This window comes from Labrus bergylta, chromosome 12 (genome assembly GCF_963930695.1).
Source record: "Labrus bergylta chromosome 12, fLabBer1.1, whole genome shotgun sequence".
NCBI classification, from domain to species: Eukaryota; Metazoa; Chordata; class Actinopteri; order Labriformes; family Labridae; genus Labrus; species Labrus bergylta.
Genome location: NC_089206.1, coordinates 21,473,835 through 21,492,936, shown reverse-complemented (window position 1 = coordinate 21,492,936; position 19,102 = coordinate 21,473,835). Strand labels below are relative to the sequence as shown.

At 42.8% G+C, this 19,102-nt stretch overlaps 3 protein-coding genes across 4 annotated transcripts in view; all 3 read right to left on the bottom strand.

Moving 5' to 3' along the window:
• Nucleotides 1-5,497, bottom strand: part of LOC109981493 (rho guanine nucleotide exchange factor 10-like protein) — a 38,749-nt gene extending 33,252 nt beyond the window's left edge. Inside the window, exons 1-2 of one of the 2 annotated variants that reach the window (XM_065961211.1) lie at nucleotides 5,336-5,497; nucleotides 921-988 (exon numbers count right to left, since the gene is read on the bottom strand). In XM_065961211.1, coding sequence (XP_065817283.1) covers nucleotides 921-957 — 37 coding nt within the window. In that variant the 5' untranslated portion in view covers nucleotides 958-988; nucleotides 5,336-5,497. The remainder of the gene's footprint in view (nucleotides 1-920; nucleotides 989-5,335) is intronic. The other variant, XM_020630305.3, reaches the window with a different exon arrangement.
• A 3,748-nt stretch (nucleotides 5,498-9,245) lies between these two features.
• nppa (natriuretic peptide A) lies at nucleotides 9,246-14,484 on the bottom strand. The gene is made up of 3 exons (XM_020630417.3): nucleotides 14,335-14,484; nucleotides 11,522-11,834; nucleotides 9,246-9,456 (listed from the first exon to the last, which is right to left on the bottom strand). Exons 1-3 carry the CDS (start codon nucleotides 14,446-14,448, stop codon nucleotides 9,452-9,454), a joined length of 432 nt encoding a protein of 143 aa, XP_020486073.1. The 5' UTR covers nucleotides 14,449-14,484; the 3' UTR covers nucleotides 9,246-9,451.
• Nucleotides 14,485-16,583: 2,099 nt separating this feature from the next.
• nppb (natriuretic peptide B) lies at nucleotides 16,584-18,009 on the bottom strand. The gene is made up of 3 exons (XM_029276693.2): nucleotides 17,797-18,009; nucleotides 16,959-17,235; nucleotides 16,584-16,808 (listed from the first exon to the last, which is right to left on the bottom strand). Exons 1-3 carry the CDS (start codon nucleotides 17,902-17,904, stop codon nucleotides 16,798-16,800), a joined length of 396 nt encoding a protein of 131 aa, XP_029132526.2. The 5' UTR covers nucleotides 17,905-18,009; the 3' UTR covers nucleotides 16,584-16,797.
• Between the last annotated feature and the right edge of the window lie 1,093 nt (nucleotides 18,010-19,102).

The following is a 19,102-nucleotide window of genomic DNA, read 5'->3' as shown; positions in this document are numbered from 1 at the left end:
CTATATCTGGACAACAGGTTTGATACCAAACAGGTGGTTTCCTTCTTCTTGGGTGCGTACAACTTGTTGACAGATTACCCGGTGGTGCAGCGAGCAGCAGGAGAAACAGCAGGACGTGAACACACAGGATTAGTCCCCGTGGAGACACAACGAGGAGGAGCTGTTAGTCAGAGAGATTACACTCTAAACATATGGCTTTTAAGCACTGACCCTTCACCTGTCCATCCTAATCACACCACAACAAACACACACACACACACACACACACACACAACAGAGCCACCAAAAAGGAGGAGGAGGTACCTGAGAAAGCCAGAACCAGCCTCAGGGATCCGGACTGAGAGGGGCGGGTTTTAGGGACTCTTTCATGTTTTTAATTTGTCAGGATTTAAAGACTGATGTGCAGAGTAAACAAATCATCACATCTCTAAATGGATTCTTCTGGATTCATTTGATTAAACTAGATAAAGTGCATTGAGTAAAAGCTGCAGCCCTTTCTCTCCATCATGAGGAATCTGATCTGTCCCACAGCCTGATTTGTGTCGAGGTTATCAGAGCAGCATATGGCCTGCAGAGGCTTGCTCCTTCTTACACAGTATGAAGTACCTAAGTGGGGTAGTAGGCCCGTTCATCAGAGCAGCAGGGGATTAATGAGTCAGGCTGGATCCCCTGAGTCTGAGTCTGAGTCCACTTCAGCCCTGAACATTTGGATTTCTGTCTCCATTTTCAACCACTCGGGTTCATTCAATGGAAGACGGTGCAGTTTGGACCCCAGGTGGAACAAAACAAACACGCTCTCAGAGCACACTTTCAGCAACAGTTTGTCATCCCAGGCACACTTCGGTGGCCCGTTGACCCTGGCTCTCTTTAGGGTAGAAACCCACCAATTGAGAAGCGCTTGATTTGGCTGAATGACTCACCCACAGGATGACAGAGCAGTGGACTTGGAGAGGTCATTGTGGGTCCTTCTCAGGGGTCACATCAGCACCTTAAAAAAAAAGAAAAAAGAAAAATCACATCATTAGACTCATCACACAGAGAGACGATGAACATCAAAACTCACCGAGGTTTTCAGGGTTCATGAAAACTACAGAAATAAAAATAAATACAACTTCAAAATCATTTGAGTTAGAGAATCTGTGAACAGTTTACGACTTGTGATTGGGTCTGCCTCCTCCATCCAGCATGCAGCACGTCTTGTTGACGGGGGGAATCATGCACTTAATACGAGGTCCCCTCATGTTAACAGCATGAGAGCAAAGTCCTCTCTGCAGCTGCCGTGGGTTCGAATCCAACCTCGGCCCTTTGCAGCACGTCTTCCCCCTGCTCTCTGCCCCCACCGTATCCTGAAGTTGCTTGATATCTTTGTCTGAACTTTTTACGATACAGAGCCAACAAAAACTAAAACTAACAAGAAGAAGAAGAAAAACCAAACTGAAACTAACAAATGGATTCAAACTGAAATTGAAATAAAAGTCAGAATGAAATCAAAGTAAAAACTCTTCTGCCCTCGACATCCCAAACAGACACGACCTGAAATCAAACTTTGCTGTTGAGACGTGTCAGACACAGAAGAGACGCACGTTGATCTGTGTGTGAGTCAGTGCTGTCGTTCAGGACTTCTGACAGTAAACAGCACGTTCCAGTCACTGCACGCTACACTGACTAACAAACCAACAATGCACCGGCTTTGTACTACTAAACACAGGGAGGGAGCCAAGATCCTGAAGCAAACGTCACAGCACACATGATCTGATGAGTTTCAGATCAAACTGAAGGCCAGAGCAAACCAACACAGATTCCCCCCCCTCCCCTCGATGCTCACGCAGGTCACCATGTGGTGGACACTGAAGCTTCAGTGTTTATCCAGCTCTGCATGGGTCTGTAAACCTTTCTGTGTTCTAACCTCTCTCCATTTTTCAAAAGCATCTCCAATATTGATCCTAGTTTGAGCACGTTTCTGCTCGTGGAGCTTATTAGAAACATGCAGAGGCTTTTTAGGTCGGGTACAATCACTTCTATCTGAACCACTTCTCTTGCCCGCTTCCATCGCTGCAACACCTGTTGACCTGATAACTGCTCTCATATCTGGCAAACCGAGGGGTGTCCAAAACGGCCGCGTCGGGGGGTCGCCTTAAAACCGTCTACCTTCTCTGGTTCCAAACAAATCCAGAGCATTCAGGACCAGAATCTAAAGTTAGAAGGAGGACATACTGGCTGCTGCATTGTTGTCAGAGAAGCCAGCACTTCAACATAGCATGTTTCCTTAATGTCTGATCATACAGTAAGATCACTTTATCATCTCACTGATTGGATCTTTAAAGCTACAGCGTGTTGATTTTTTTATTGTCCAGAAGGATAGCAAACAAGCAGGCAGATGTTTTGATTGGTGGGAAACAAAGTCACATGTTGGCATTTTAAGCACCCCTTTTTCCATAAAGCACAAGAAGAATTAAACGTTATTACAAAGAGTATAACCTGACAGTGAACTCAGGAAATAAGAAAGCACATTTAAACACCATCAGGCCTACCTATGATTAAAAGTAACTGGTATGAGATGTTCCAGGAGGATTTTTAAGGATTTCTGAACTTCCCTCCCACATTCACCTCTAGGGATTCACGGATACACTGAAGGAGAGTGGTGTTTATCCATGTTGACAAGCGGTTGTGTTAGCTGCATTTTGCCCGAAGCAACGCGTTACATTCCTGTACAGCAAATCCAGACGTGTCTTTTCCCCAAACTGTTAAACTCAACCGCAAGACGAGCCGCTTAAACTTGACAACAGCACCTGTGTAATTCCCAGGAAAAAAGGAGAAGTAGACGTACAAATGTGTCTTGTGCGAGGTCAGGACCCGTTCTCACCACCACACACATGAACCCTGCAGCTTTCAGGAGGCTCCTGTTATTTATTAGCGTGTGAGGATGTAAATATTCAGATGAAGGAGGAGAAGAAGAACAACCTCTTGTGCAGAGTTTGAATTAAAAACCAAAGCAGATGAATAATTCAGGAGTCTGTATATCGTTCTGAAGAAGACACCGTGGGCTGCAGCCGAGAGGACAGCGGCAGAGCGAGCCGAGCCGAGCTGTGGGAAACAGCCGCTGGATTGTCTTCAGAAAGTGATCTAGTGACTCCCACAGTCATGACAGCATTCAGTTAAAAGCCCAGAGACAAACGTGGAAACAACATGAATGCACATTCTTGCATAATGTTTTCACCGAGCGCCGATGAATACTAAGTGTTTTCTGCCCTCGTTGGGATCAGAGCCAAGTGAAGAAAAACATCAGGCGGTCACTTATTGAGCCGGTTTGACACGTTTGAAAAAGTGAGCAGATTTATTCCAGACAGTCTACGGTCGTGCAGCGATCACAGGAAATAAACGCTTGATTGATGATTTTTTAATGACTGTGCAGTCAGTCAGATCATGCCTTGCCCCTATTTAGATTTTTGGAAGCCAAGAAAAACCATATTTGGACCAGAATGTGGGTCCATACTTACATACATTAATACTTTACTAAATGAGCGTCATGCTGTAATAAATTAGACCCTGAGGTCATGAGGTCATGAGGACATGAGGACATGACCTTCAGGATTCCAACCCAAGTCCCTACAGACAGAGCTACCACCGCCCCCAAAGCACACAAAGCAGGATTAAGATACTTCCTCTTTAGCCTCACTTTTAAACCAAACAGCTACGTCTACATTACAGCCGATGGATCGTTCCTGCCAGGAAGTTTCTATTTTGGTCTCTCTATGAACTTCCCTGTCGTTGTGCATATATGAAGAACCAAATGTATATCTCATAATCTGATGGGTAAATAACAAGAGGCTGTAAAAAACGTTTTGCTTAAAGGTGACATATCCTCCTCCTCTTCAGTGTAAATAAATCTCAGTGCTCCTCAAAACATGTGTGAAGTTTCTTGTTCTAAATCCACTCTGATCCTGTATTTGATCATGTCTATAAACACCTCTATTTCAGCCCTGCTCAGAACAGGCTGTTTCTGTGTCTGTACCTTTAAATATGTAAATGAGCTGTGTCTGACCACGCCCCCTCTCTGGAAGGGCTTGGGTGTAGTCGGTGCTTTCTCGCTCCATGTCCTATTGTTTACGGTGAGAAGGCAGACTCAGAGGGCAGAACAAACACCTAGCTGTGGGAGTGTCACCCACCTGGGGGAGGGGCTACTGCCCTTTGTGATGTCATGAAGGGAAAATCTCCAAACAGCCTGTTTGAGCACACGTTTTCTGAAAAGTGGAGCAGGCAAAAGACAGAGAGGATGGACTTTTCTCATCATTGGGGGGTTTGTAGATAGACTAGAGACACATATTAGTGTTAGAGAAACATGGGGAAGTGTGTTTTACAGAATATGTCACCTTTAAATGTAGAAAACGTTGATGCTTTTCTCCTGCACCAAACTAAACATCACAATTCACAACTTAACCGTAGCATCCTCTATGCCCTGCAGGAGTAAAACTATGAGCTCATGGTTGAAATTGTCTCTATGCTGCAAACTAACCAATAATAAAACTGTCTTAAAAACTAAGTAACCGAGTGGACATTGCCCTGTGCAGGTTGCACGCAGATTTGTTCTCCCTGGAGCAGAACTGTCTGCTGCTGCAGCAACAGCACAGTCAGCTATAGATGTAAAGATGGTGCAGACACACCTTAGCATAAACCCCGCAGTCTGTGCTGCTCCTTTAAAAGGTCACATGCATTCGTAAACCTGATTGTCCCTGTCAGCAGGTCATGCACCGCACACTGACTGTCATGTTGCTGTCACCACCACAGTCCCTCTAATTCTGCTCATGTCATTTTTGACCAATCAGTGTGCATACATCACCTTATTTTGTACTAATGTGTCGCAAATCTATATATTTTTTTCTTGCATTTAAATCGTGTATCATTTAGAGTACAGTGTGGTTGTGTAGTCTGGCCATGTGGGAAATGTATGTTGACAGTTATTATGTCATTATAAACTCTTTAAAGCAGTTTCTTTCATCTTAAAGTCTAATGCCAGTAAAGCAGATTTTACTTTTTAAGAATGAATCCTTCTGGACAACAAGGCAGACTACAGACTCATAATCCAAACACTGAACTATGCACTTTCAGCTGAACTCACATTTATGTTTTTCACGGTTTTGAGTTTGTTCAGTCCTCATTTACTTCAGTGTTTCTCTCACCTGCAGACTCGAGGTCATGTTTAAGATCAACATAGATTTTAAACTGTATTTTAGTATCAACAGTCTCGCAGTCTGTGACACTCCCAAGAAGAATGAACCAAAGAAAGGAGAAGTATTCACCTAAAGCAACCCCCTTACATGATCTCCTCATTGCTCACCTTGACGTCCTGCTAACACCGTAGTCCTCCGGCTGTCCCGCAGCTTCCCCGCAGTTTCCCCGCACTCTTTACTCCAAAAACATGGCTTTGGTCAAACACAGGATTCCCCAAGAACAAGCTTCTTCTTTCCTGGGTTTTCCTGTTGTGTTTCCCTTGCTCCTCCTTCCCCTCCTCCTCCTCTTCCTCTCTCTGTCCCGCTCTCTCTCTCTCTCTCTCTCTCTCTCTGTCTCTCTCTCTCTCTGTCTCTCTCTGTCTCTCTCTCTCTCTGTCTCTCTCTCTCTCTCTCTCTCTCTCTCTCTCTCTCTGTCTCTCTCTCTCTCTCTCTCTCTCTCTCTCTCTCTCTCTCTCTCTCTCTCTCTGTCCCGCTGGAACAGCAGATTAACTACAAGCAGCAGAAGAAGAACAGCCGGTTTGTAGTTTGGGGCGGAGACGTTTTATGGAGCATATGATGCCACAGCTGTAAAGATTTAAATGATATCCCATCCCTTACATGTTGAAGAAGTATAAGATTCTACCTTACATTCGGCGAACACAGAAGCAGCCAGCCTTTGGTTTGTTAAGATTTAACAAGAATAAGAAAAGTGTAGTCTACATTTAGCTGATATGATTTGCTCTCTGGTGAGTGTGATGTCTGCCGAATCGTGTATTTCAAGTTAAAGTTTTGATTCATAGTTCCATCATAATTTATTTTTTTGATTATACCTAATTTAAAACGAAATTAAGTTAAAATACTCGTTTTTTCAGGCGGGGATTTGCGCAGTGGGATTGCATTACCACTGAATGAACGCCAGATGGCGCCGTTGTGTCTTTTTTCATCCTGGGGCTGCTAATAATGTTTTATTATTATTTTATTTCATTTAAATCAGTAAATCTTCATTTAAACGTATTATATTAGTTTTTAATCAAAGTCTTACTTGCTTTTTTTGAAAATATAAATGTAATATCTGACATATATACATATATATTCAAAACAATGTTTTGAATTTGGACTGCAGTACCCATTTTAAACACTAGGTGTCAGAGCTACAGATTGCTACTCCAAGAAAATTTTAGACTTTTTTAAAATTTGAGTGAAGTTAAACTTAAGTTAATTTAATGTTTTCATGTTTTTTTATAACAAAATGTGATAAGATCAAAACTTAAACTTAAGTTACTTCATTTAATCAATAAATGTTTTGTTTTATTTTTTATGTCATAGTTCACCTTTATTCATCATATTTTTAGTGTAACATATGTAATAAAAGTACATATAGAATTAAACAATAGAAGCAACAATAGAATTAAAGAGCCCATATTATGCCCTTTTTGGGGTTTGTATATTTAATCTATGTACCTACTTTTGTACGTTCACAATAGCTAAAGTCTGAAAAAAGTGTCTGTTTTCATGTACTGCTCCTCCTTGCTCCCTCTACGCTCTGAGTCCGTCAGCTGCACTCTGTTGAGCCCACACTGTTAGACCCCACATGGGCCAAGTCTGCTCTGATTGGTCTGCCGATCCGCTCTGTCGTTATTGGTCATTTGCTCAGCACGCATCAGTGATCTCACACTGACAATGACGCCGCACTGACAAATTTTTATCGAGGGGGGCTAGAACCGAGCTTTACATGCGGCTAATGCTACAGCTAACAGGAGGAGGTAGGAGAAGCCGCGTTTCCGCAGACTTTGAATTTTTGCACATAGATGTGCCTAAACATGCACAGGACACTTGGAAAACACACTAAAGGGCATATAAAACCAGAAAAAGCAAAATATGGGACCTTTAAAACTGATTTTAAAAATAAAAATTTGAAGTGAACCACAAGAGGGCGCTACTTTATCACATGCATCAAACCATCATCAGCACATTTCCTGAACTGAAATCCCGGAGTGAAATCTGGACTCAGGTCAGTCAGTGTGCAGCTGCTGTTGGGGCTGGTGAAAAGTTTCTCAGGTGTATTAATAAAGTTTAATTGATCGCTATAATGAGAGCAGACAGAGGAGTGTGACAGTGACGTCACCAGGCAGCGAGCCTGTCACATGAAGTTAGACAGCAAGTATTTAACGGCTGAATCACCACCGTGACTCACTTTGTATCCATGTAATCACTTTTATTTGACATCTGACAGCTGGGAATAAGTTTCCTCCTCTTGATCCGTGTTTCTCCTTTACCCTGATCAGGTTTGACCAGGGGCTGGAGTGTATCCCAGCATGCTTTGAGTGAGAGAGAGGCTTAATGTTGTTAGTGCAGTAACAGCATTTTATATATATATAAGTGTGTCATGTCAAAGAAGCAGCAGATGAACAGAAATAAAGCATCAAATTAACATTAGTCAAGAACTACATAGCCCAGGAGGTGATGAGGACATGTGCTTTCTGTTTCGCACACCTGTTGAAGAAATTCATCTTTACTAAAATGCATGCATGATTTAGTAATTTGTACTTATTTTTGCACGTGCATTTCATAATTTGCACGCACATTTAAGTAACTTGCATGCATGTTTTATTCACAGATGTTTCATTTAGACCACAGGGAGCTGTTTGAAAAGGTGGAAAAGGGGGATAATAGGTTCTCTTTAAAGACGATATTCCCACAGCAGCCATGTTGCTGTGACGTCACACTCAGGGTCGGAGGCCCAAATGTTGTTCTCGAGTCTTACTGTTATGCTCCAGTCGCGTTAACATTGTAAAAATCTGAGCAACTGTTTTCACATTAAAGGCTGAATCTTGATGTCCTCCCTAAACCCTGAGCCCTTATGGACCTAATTAAAAAAACAAACATACTGAACAGATGATTGTCCTCTTTCCGACCTTAACAATCAGCACAACAAAACAAATTAGCATTAGCTTGCAGGAGTTTTGACTTTATGATTGTTAAACAATAACACAGTCATGTACTACAGGGCGACTCTGTGTTTGTCTTCCACTGATTGTATGAACATAAAAAAAAGAGTCTTATCTCATCCCGCTGTTCCTTTGACAACAGAGCGTTATAATTGTCCACTCAATGTGTCACGTCAGGTAAAGTGATGCTTTAGCTGATGTCACGCTGACTCTGCGGCATGAAATCAGGTGTCAACAGCAGCAGCAGCACAGGCTGGACACACACTGCTGCTGCGGGTTTGAAGATATGAATAAAACAACTGTTTAGTGTTGAAGTCAAGACCACACTAACCGAGACCAGAGTGCTCCGAGACAAGACCAAGACTTTTAAGCCTTGTTTCAAACAAGCGGTCCAGTTCAGTTTCGGTATGGTACCCATTTATTGTCGTTTCCACCGTCAAAAGTTGGGAATGGTACCAAAATAAGGGATCCGTACCATCCTACTTTTTTGGTACCTTTCTGTTGGGGAGTCAAGGGTACCGATCTGACCCTAAAGAGTCCCTTTTGTTTACTCTATCCCGTTCTTCTTCTTCTTTGTTGAACTTCATTAAAAGCGGGCTACACTGTGTTGGGCTGCTGTGATGTCACACTATTACATAGCTGCCGCGGCTATCTCCATCTGGCTTACACTCAGTTTAACAAATAAAGGGAAGGTTGGATGTGGAAACAAAAGCAAATTCAGGGTTTACTGTACCAAACTGTTCTGAACCAAACCAGACTGCTTGGTGGAAACGGGGCATTAGGGATCGAGACCGAGTCAAGACTAAGACCATAAATATCACAGAAAAATCCTCATCATATGTACAGGGGGGGCGTGTCACTCACTTAGACCGTAACACAGGGAATTGATGCGGCCGTAACCCCAGGGGTTAAAAATCAAATTATGAATGAATTGAAGTTATTTGTTCTTTTAGGAAGAACCGAGACAAGACTGCTTTTGATTCCGAGACGAGAACTTCGGTCTAGAGACCGGTCTTGGAGTATTACAACACTACTGTTAGAAATCTTCCAGTGTGATGGTTAAAGAAACGGACAGATCCATGATATGAAAAAAAAAAAGAGTTTTATTTGTCTTTGTTAGTGTCCCCACATGCAGAGACGTGACTCACACTTCCTCTTTTGGAGGATTTATTTTACACAGTGAATAAATCAGAAATCATCTTGGTCACTTTAAACATACATTGAAGTGTCACTAACGCAGACGTCCTCCTCATTGTGTCGCGTCTTCACTCGGAGTTTAAACCGGAAACTCTCCGATTACCCTGAACGGAAAAATAACACAAATACAGAAATGTAAAAATCCCTGGATTTTATTCATCAGTTAGATTTAAATCAGCGTTAAGAGACTGAAGTGTGAGTTACATCCAACTAAAAGAAACAACCAAAACATGCAGGTCAAGAAAAATCATGCACCATGTGTAAACCATCTTTATTGTTTATATGAAATATAAGAAAGATTTGGGGATAAAAATCACTTAAAGCTGCTGTGAGAGTATTTCTGTTCAGGCTGATTTTGGTGTTAAAGGTTTTATATGTGATTTTTCACACTTAAATATAATAGAAATCACACAGCGGCTCAACCCGACTTCACACAGAAATTACACTATGGGGCTAAGAGTAAAAAAAATATTTGTTAAGTTGAAATTAATTTCAACACCACTAGAAGACCACATTTTTTTTTTTGCATCTTTTGACTGCACACACTATTAAGGTAACCACAGGAGGTGCTCAAACAACCAGGACTTAAAGTCTTTCTATGTGATTTTTCACACTTAAATATAATATAAATCAAGTATATCTTCTGAAAATAACTCTGTTAGTCATGACTGTCTACAATGGGTGTAACACCCGAGTCCCACTGTCTGTGATGTTTTCAGAGTTTTCAGAGTCCTATCTTCAGTTTGTTTACATCGGCGGGACGGCCGGCTGACTCCTCCCCTCACATATAAAAGTTGTTTAATTGAGGGACTAGAGAAAAGAAGAATAACATACTGTACTCACTGCTTAACTGTGTTTCTAGATCACGCTCATTTCAGGTAAATTTACATGCAGTGTGAAGATACGAGCATAATAAAGATCGCTAGCATTAGCATGCTAACACAACAATGCAGTGCAAGTTGTTTTGGTTTCATGCTGGTGCTCAAGGGTGACATCTGCTGGATCAAAAAATCGTATATAAAGCCTTTAACAACAGTTGAGCCCAAAGCATCCCAGAGCAACGATTACCGCCTTATTTTTAGTTCTGAAATGAATGCACACTTTTTGTTTTATCAAGATTAATTGCATTTTGTTCCTTTGCAGCCCGTCCTTACAGCACGAGCTGCAAGGGAGCATCACCGACAAAATCAGCTTGGTTCCTATTGGAGCGTCTGAACAGCCCACAAGTGACGGTGCAGCTCCACTGCATATGACAAGAAAGAGACCTTGCTTGTCGCCTAGTCTCCCTGCTACTTGTGGGCGAACAAGCAGCTGTCACTCAAAGCAGAGCATACACCACAGAGGTCAAACAAACTTTTTTTTTAGGCCAAGTGGTGCAAGATTCTGAAAGTACATTTCACATTTTTTGCACCAATGAGATTTCAGTTCACTGTTTATGTATAAAAAGGTATTTTTGATATTAATGAAAAAAGCAGCCATGTTGTTTCCTGTTTGAACGCTGTGGAGAAAAAAGCTTTTCCTGTCCATAACGGGAGAATCCACTATCATTTAAAAATTGTTCACTGAAGTTCAACTTTTGTCCTACTCCTTTCTCGAGGCTCGTGCCTGCACCCGCTCGCCAAGCCTCCCATAATCCTTTGCCCTACTCGAGTGTCGCGTCCAATACAAAGTTAATACAATTAATTTCCAACATGCGATTACAACATTTAATCGTTTGACAGATTTATTTTGGGGCTTTTTTTTGTGGACAGGACAGTCTGAAATCAGGGACAGGGGGGGGGGGGGGGGGCATGCAGGGAGGGAGCCACAGGTCGGATTTGAACCTGGGCCGCCCACTTTGAGGACTACAGCTTCTCTACATGGGGCACGCACCCTCACCACTCAACCACCGGCGCCCAAATATTTAGAAAATTTAAAATACTTTTTGCTCTACACTGAGTTTTGTAAGTTCAAAGCAGCTAACCTGATGTTTTTATTATTTTTACTTATCTGTTGGTCTGATTTGCATATTGTTTTATCAAAGTGTGGGATCAAACTAATATTTCCGTCTCCTGTCCGTTAGTTAAACTGAATTGTGGTTGTGGTTAGCGTAGCTTAGCATAAAGCCTGAAAGAAGGAGGAAACACTTTAGCTTGGTTTCATCCAAGATTTAAATATTTAGTATCTCACCTCTTCCGTTGTTGCATCCCAGTCCGCTGGCGTTCCCTATCCGGTCCATTCTGGCTCCGAAGCACCCGGAGGTTCGCTTCCTGGCGGTGAGCAGGTCCTGCAGGAGGCTCCTCACGCTCGCTGCCGTCCTGCTGCGGCCCTCAGCTGCCGACTGAGACCTCTCTGGTATCGAAGCTTCCTGCTCCACCTCGTGCTCCGGGCTCCACCCTCGACCGGTCTGGCTCTGTTCGGGCTCCTGATTATAATCGGCTTCAGAGTCTTCTTCCTCCGGGGCGGCTTCCGCCAGAGTCTCCTCAAAACGCTGCAGTAAAGTCTGACATGGAGAGGAGGAGGAGATGGTTAACACTCTGAAGTCTCTAAAGTGGTTTCATTCTGTCTTTATGCGTTGCATGCTTCCTGCAGGCTTTTATTGAATCTGTTTCTGGAGATGGTCCAGAACTCGACGGCTCTGGGCGTTGCTTAAAGGTCTTTACCATGCCGTTTAATAAACATCATGGAGCTTCTGCAAAAGGCTTCACTGTGCACACTGGAGGAATCCAATCTAGCCTTGGACCACATTTAAGAATCATGGGGTCCCTGCACTGAAACGTTTTCTCAGTAAACACTCCAGCGGTTTAAACAGCGCTCAACTGAGAATAAACACACCTACAGCTGTGTATCTCAATATGCACACAATACTTTAGGTTCCTATAAATGTAGAGGATCAAAATGCTCTGATTCAGGTCGTCTGTCGTGCTCTTTAAGTTTAACTTTTCATCAAATCAAAGTGGAAGTTTGATGTCCGGTGATGAAGCCATGAAGACTGAATGGAGGTGATTGAAACAGTTATTCTTTGACTGGAGCAGATCGAGGTAGTTTAGTTTGTAACACTCCCTCTCTCATGCTGTAACCATTGACTCTATGTATTAATATGGACAAGGTGTCTCTGTTTCCCTCCGCTGTTCATAAGTGAAGACAGAACACCCTGCAATGGACGCTGGCACTGGTGAACTAATTTTGAGCTGCAGCACTGATGCAACGCTCCTTCTGCTAACCGAAGCACAAATTGAACTTAAGGGTCAAAGATCCATCAGGTGGGTTCAGTCCACAGCAGAACAGATTCTTCCTGGGCTATGGCATAAAATAGATTTTAAACGAAAAAATCATATTTGGGGTCTAGGAGGATCTAGTCTTCTGACTACTCAAAGCTCTTTTACACTGCAGGTCACACCTTCACATTCACACACTGATGGTAGAGGCTGCTGAGTAAAGAGTCCATCAGAAGAAACTAATCCATTCATACACTGACAAAAAAGCAGCAGGAGCACCTTGGGGTTCAGTGTCTTGCCCAAGGACACATCGGACATGTGGCTGCAGGAGCTGGGGATCATTTCCTCTTGAGAGACGGCGACTCTACCACTGAGCCACAGCCGCCCCAAAAAAAAGGGGATTTCTCCTCAACTCCGCCGCCCCCCTTACAGCCCCCCGTAGTTCACACCCTGCCCCCTCGTTTGCTACCTATACAGTGGTTTTAAATGTTATAAATATTGTTTATCAGCACTTTTCGTATCAACAACGTGGGATCCAGACTAGAAAACTGAGAAACCTGACTGAACCCTGAAATTATTGAAGACAAGCTACAGCCTACACTTTAATCCCCAAAGAGACATTTAGGTTACTTCATTAATCCCAGAAGGGAAATTCAGGTTGTTTTTGCACAACTTGTTTTTAGTCATTTCTGGGGGGGATTTCGGGGGAAAAAACAATTAAAATATATTTCTTAGCCATACATTCTCGTGTTGGTTTAGAGCAGAGGTTAAAGGTCATGACCTCAGCGTTCTTATAGCTGCAGCCCTGCTTCACTGAACCAAACCCAAACTCTCTGCATGACGACAATTACTAGAAAGTGCTATCTTAACCCTCCTGTAGTCCTAGTGCATTTTTTGATGTTTTTTTGTGGATAATTTTGGCTGTGTTGATGCATATGACATAGATTTTGCCGCAGGTGTGTATTTTGGGGTGAATTTTAAAATGTCATGAAAATGTATCTCTCAACTCTTTAATACACTCTGTTAAAAAAAAAATCACACCTTTAGTCCTTCGTCATCTTTTTGTGCCAATGACTCCCATTGAAACGACATTTTTTGAATACACTGCTATTGTGGTATGAATTTAATTTTTTATTAATTTTTTCATGGATTCATGAAATTGAGGGACTGGAATTTTAGCTTTTACTGTTTTACCGACATAGTATCCAAAACAAAAGCCTGCTAGTATGTCTTTGTTTACACAGGTGATGTTGCAGGGAAACAGGGCCAAAGGTGTTAATTATTATAAACATTACACAAAATGTAAGGAAATTTGGGTTTGATAGATTATTTGTTTGTTGTAACAATGCTTCCTGGCAATCAATCGTATACTGTTGAAAAGCCTGTTTATTTCCCTTTTAAATGGTGCCACATTTGTAAAGAACATGCATTTGTAGGATGAGCAGCAGAGCTGAGTATGTGGGTTGCGCCCATGAAAAATGTGCCAAATCTTCTCTCTCAAAAAGCGTATTCTGCTGTTGACTCTTGTTTGGTGTCTTTTAGTAGATTGGATGATTGAAACACTGAATATTTTGTAGGTGTAATATGTATAGTGAGGACTGAAGTTAATAATAGTGACCATTACAAAAATTGGAATTATACATTAATAGATAATTTTTCTATGACAGTCTTTATTGGAGCATTTTTTTTTTGTGTCGTAGGACGAAAGGTGTAAAACAAATCCTAGGGTTGTAGGAGGGTTAAGAAAAGTGGTGTTGATCCTGAAGGGTCAGGCTTGTTTCTTACCTTGAGCTGGGCGAGGTCACTGGTCGCAGACGGTCGTCCCAGTACGTGTCCGCTCACCAGTGTACGCTGACAGAGCAGGACCAGCAGGCCCCACAGGACCGCAGCACTCATCATATCCTTCTGCTGCAAACACTGATGCCACAGCAGCGCACTGCATGATTTTATACACATGCTAACACACACACACTCACACACACACACACACACACACACACACACACACAAACACAAACAGACAGTCAGTGTCAGTAGCTCATCTTTTTGTAAATCGCCTCAAGAGCATTCTGACACCTCTGCAGGATAAGGCAGCTGGTCAGATGTCTGTTTAAGTGGTGCTTGGTGGTGCTGATGTGTGTGTGTGTGTGTGTGTGTGTGTGTGTGTGTGTGTGTGTGTGTGTGTGTGTTTGTGTGTGTGTATATCATCATGGTAACCAGTCAGCATGACCTCAGGAGCCATGTTGGCGCAGTGAGCTCAGGCGAGGTGTGCATTAGTGTATTGACAGGAATGCTGCATTCAAATACTTCACACTGTCTGCACTCCTGAAAACACCATAGTAGGTTAAAACTGCGGCTGCTGCCGGGCGACGGAGGATCTGATGAGGAGAGGGGGGTAAACAATTCATCGATATGAAACACATTTTTTCAGAGTAGCTATGAATTATTTGGATTCTTGAACTGTTTCAGTCAGTATGATGAGGGTTAGGAAGGTTTTAAATGTTGTAAAAGTTGCATGTGGGCCTCACATCGTTTTGTTAATGATCCGGGTATCTTTTACATCACCTCTTACCAAATATCAACCATTAAAGGAGCAGTATGTAACTCTGACCCCTAGTGTTTAAAATTCCTACTGCAGTCTAAATTCAAAACATTGTAGAGAGCTGTCTCTAAAGTCGATGCTCACGCAGGTCACCATGTGGTGGACACTGAAGCTTCAGTGTTTATCCAGCTCTGCATGGGTCTGTAAACCTTTCTGTGTTCTAACCTCTCTCCATTTTTCAAAAGCATCTCCAATATTGAACATCAGCCTTAAAACCGCCTACCTTCTCTGGTCCAAACAAATCCAGAGCATTCAGGAGCAGAATCTAAAGTTAGAAGGAGGACATACTGGCTGCTGCATTGTTGTCAGAGAAGCCAGCACTTCAACATAGTAAGTTTCCTTTATGTCTGATCATATAGTAAGGTACCTTTATCATTTCACTCTCTCCACATCTCACTGATTGGACCTTTAAGGAGTTAAATGTCTTAAAGTACTGAACCCATAAATCACTAATCCCTGCCTGATTAGTTCTTTCTAAATGTTGCACACATTTAGAAACAATTTTAGTGCTCTTAAATGTATAGGTGGTACATTTTTATATATTCACAGCACTGGAGTCACATCCTCTAACTGCTCGGTTTCTCATCTCTCAGTGAAGCAATGTCCAAAGCCGCTGAACATGCTGCATGTTATTCAAATGAGTGCAAAGATTTGTACAAATATCCAGTCCTGCAGAATCGTCTTTCATCACATGTGCAGACAAGACTGAGACGAGGTGTGTGCTCTCCATGGTGCTGAAATCTCTGGCTTTATCTGATTCAAGATCTTTACAACCTTTTGCTACAAGCATCTTTTTCTACAATCTGTGCAGTCTTCCAGGTCAGATGAAGGGCCCATCCTCCTGGGCCCATTAGAAAACTAACAGATAAGATATAGCAGACAAGCAGTCACCAAGAAGGCAAAGACTGCAAATATACCTTTAATTATCCTCTCCTTCCTCTCACATTTATGTAAATCTATACTAACATGCATGTGTCAAAGCCTTCTATGATTGTCATGTGCCAGTTTATCATATGTGAGAAGTTGCCAGTCACGCTTAAATCCTTCATATTTTTTTTTGTTTTCTTGTGGTTGCTGACCATTTCATTGTGCATGTAGGTAGTTAGGGGCAGTGGTTAGCGCTTTCCCCTTACAGCAAGCAGGCTACCCCGTCCTTCAGGAGCCTCTCTCTGTGTGGAGTTTGCATGTTCTCCCCGTGCATGTGTTGGTTCTCTTCGGGTACTCCAGCTTCCTCCCACAGTCCAAAGACATGCTCGTTAGGTTAACTGCTGACTCTAAATTACCCGTAGGTGTGAACGTGAGTGTGGCTGGTAGTCTGTCTCTATATGTCAGCCCTGTGATTGGCTGGTGATCAGTCCAGGGTGTAACCCCGCCTCTCGCCCAATGACAGCTGGGTGATCAGCTCCAGCCCCCCCGACCCCGTACAGGAAGGATAATGGATCCTTTTCAGTGGTTTGCAGTTGTAAACATTTATTAAAACATTCAACATTACATAAACAACAGTCTCACATCCATTTTAAATAAATATATGTGTAAGCCACAAAACAGAAAGTTCAATAAATATTAGTAAATAAATAGCATTCAAATAGAAATGTCCTTTGGTAGAGACGTTGCAGTTCCATTATTAAGATGGTAAGACTTCATCTTTACTTTGGAGCTGCAAGAGAACAAGAGAGAAAGAACTCGTTATTAGGAACATCCATTTTTTTTTAAATCTTTAGCTGAGTCTTGTTTTCTTCTTGATTATAAGACAATTTTGCATGAGCTCACACTTCTTAAAGAAGTGACTTCATTGACTTGTACTTACTGTATTTGCCGACCGTGTTGCAGCCCAGTGAGCTCATGGATCCTATCCGGTCCATCCGTCGGCCGAAGCAGCCGGAGGACCTCCTGGACGAGTCGTTGCGGACGCTCTTCAGGTTCTTGGCAGACAGAAACTCTCGGATCATCTCCTCGTCCAGGCCGGTCTGAGGCTGCTGAACATCTGCTGCCTCGTCCTCATCCACACCGTCCCTCTCTGCAGGGATTCTCTGGTCCACTTCAGTCTGCTCGGACACGGAATCCTCCAGTCTGTGAAGGAGAACCTGCAGGACAGAAGATATGCTTAGTCCAGTTTATCACACATTTAATCATCGCAGTGAGGCATATGTTTGAGATTTCTCTACATCGCCTGTCTTCTACTGAACAGTTACAACCATGCAGAATGTTTTCGGTGTTGTGACATAAGAAGTATTTAAATTTTATCTGTTCCTTTAAGTGTTTCAGTGAGTGCCATGGCAAAAAAAGGCTTTCAAAAATGGTTGTGCTTTTTTCTATTGCACTGCAGTGAAAGCACATTTTTAGACCCTTGGAGACTTTCTCTATCTGAAAGTCTTCTTTATTCTCTGATTACACCTTAAAATGAATCATTAAAAGCACAGATATAGCGTCAGTGACTTCCTATCAGACTGAGAAATACAGTCAAAATCACAGAGTCCAAAATGTCAACACAGAACGACAATAAAAACGTTTCAGAATCTTCTCCTCAACTCATAAAGCTCGATAAATCAACTTCAAATCTTCTGTTCTGCTGCTGCAGATCAACAAAATCTTCCTAGAGGACCCAGACTTTCCTACACCCCAGGTTTCAGCCTGTGCAGACTGACCTTTAAGATCTCCATGTCGGTGTCGGTCAGGCCGGTGCTGATTGGATACGAGGTGATCAGCTGCAGGTTTAAGATGAGCAGCAGGCCGCAGACGGAGGACAGATGCATGTTTCTCTCGGAGTTCCTCGTGTCACTGGATGGTTGGATGGATGGATAGATGGATGGATGCTCTTAGGCGTCTTTCCCTGGTTGCTGTTTGGATGTTGGATGCCACACCAGGACCGCTCCGCTCTTTTATACGTTCAGCAGGACTCGCGCAGGAATGTCAGGAATTGGACTGGCATTCCTGACACCTGGTTCTGATAAGAGGAGCTGTCGGAAACTGCTCCTTTTAAAGCGCTGTCTCTTAGATATGGGGGCATTCGTATGACATAGCTGCTTCCATACGACACTTTGTTTCAGAAACATACTCGACCCCCCCACCCTCCTCCCCCTTCCACAACACAGAACATTGTTGTCACTGAGCTACGGGAAGTAGTAAACGAGAAGACAGTGTGACCGTGTTGCTATATTTGGGTGAGGACGTGATGGTGTGAGAGTAGTCTTGTGGTTTGTGAGTTCAGACGTCGATGGCCAAAGAAAAGTTTGACAAAAGTTCTTCCTGAGGACGCAAAGAACGAAGAAAAGACTCAAGAACCAAAGGGGGTAGGGGGGCCATTTTTATTTCAGTTCATGGAGTCTGGCTTTAGAGACATCCTTTGTTCATGAGTACTTCACCTTTTTATGACTTTGTGTGATTGATGCTTGAGTTAATCATAAAACCTGCAGTCAGCTCTGATCACACAGAAGTGTTGGGGGGCAAATGTGTAGATGCTGCCATGAGAACCACTACATCCTGCTGCATCCTGCACTGAACTTTGACATCTCTGCACCCCAATCTTGTGTTTTTGGAGCCAGGAGCTTCCATATTAGAAAAGATGTTTGATGCAGATTGACTTAATCCTCATTGCAAGGTAACTGTAGTGGCAGATCGAGACCATAAAGTCATCAGGTAAATGTTTACTGAGGGAATAAATCAACTGCAGTCGGAACATTTTCTCATATTGAATCAGGATCAGAATGCCTCGAATATCATTGTAAGGAAACTAAGAGTGCATCTTGTGTGGGGCGGCTATTGCCCAGTTGGTAGAGTGGGTCGCCTCTCAACTGGAAGGTCGGGGGTCCGATCCCCAGCTCCTGCAGCCACATGTCCGATGTGACCTTGGGCAAGACACTTAACCCCAAGTTGCTCAAATAATGAATGTGTGTGAATGGGATGAGTTTCTTCTGATGGACTCTTTACTCAGCAGCCTCTACCATCAGTGTG

Excerpts from the sequence above, each read along its gene's own strand:
- nppb (XM_029276693.2), bottom strand. The coding sequence starts at position 17,904 with ATGCATCTGTCCTCCGTCTGCGGCCTGCTGCTCATCTTAAACCTGCAG. Across the intron at positions 17,236-17,796 it reads CCGACATGGAGATCTTAAAG|GTTCTCCTTCACAGACTGGA; the intron begins GTCAGTCTGCAC and ends TCTGTCCTGCAG.
- nppa (XM_020630417.3), bottom strand. The coding sequence starts at position 14,448 with ATGATGAGTGCTGCGGTCCTGTGGGGCCTGCTGGTCCTGCTCTGTCAG. Across the intron at positions 11,835-14,334 it reads GTGACCTCGCCCAGCTCAAG|ACTTTACTGCAGCGTTTTGA; the intron begins GTAAGAAACAAG and ends TCTCCATGTCAG.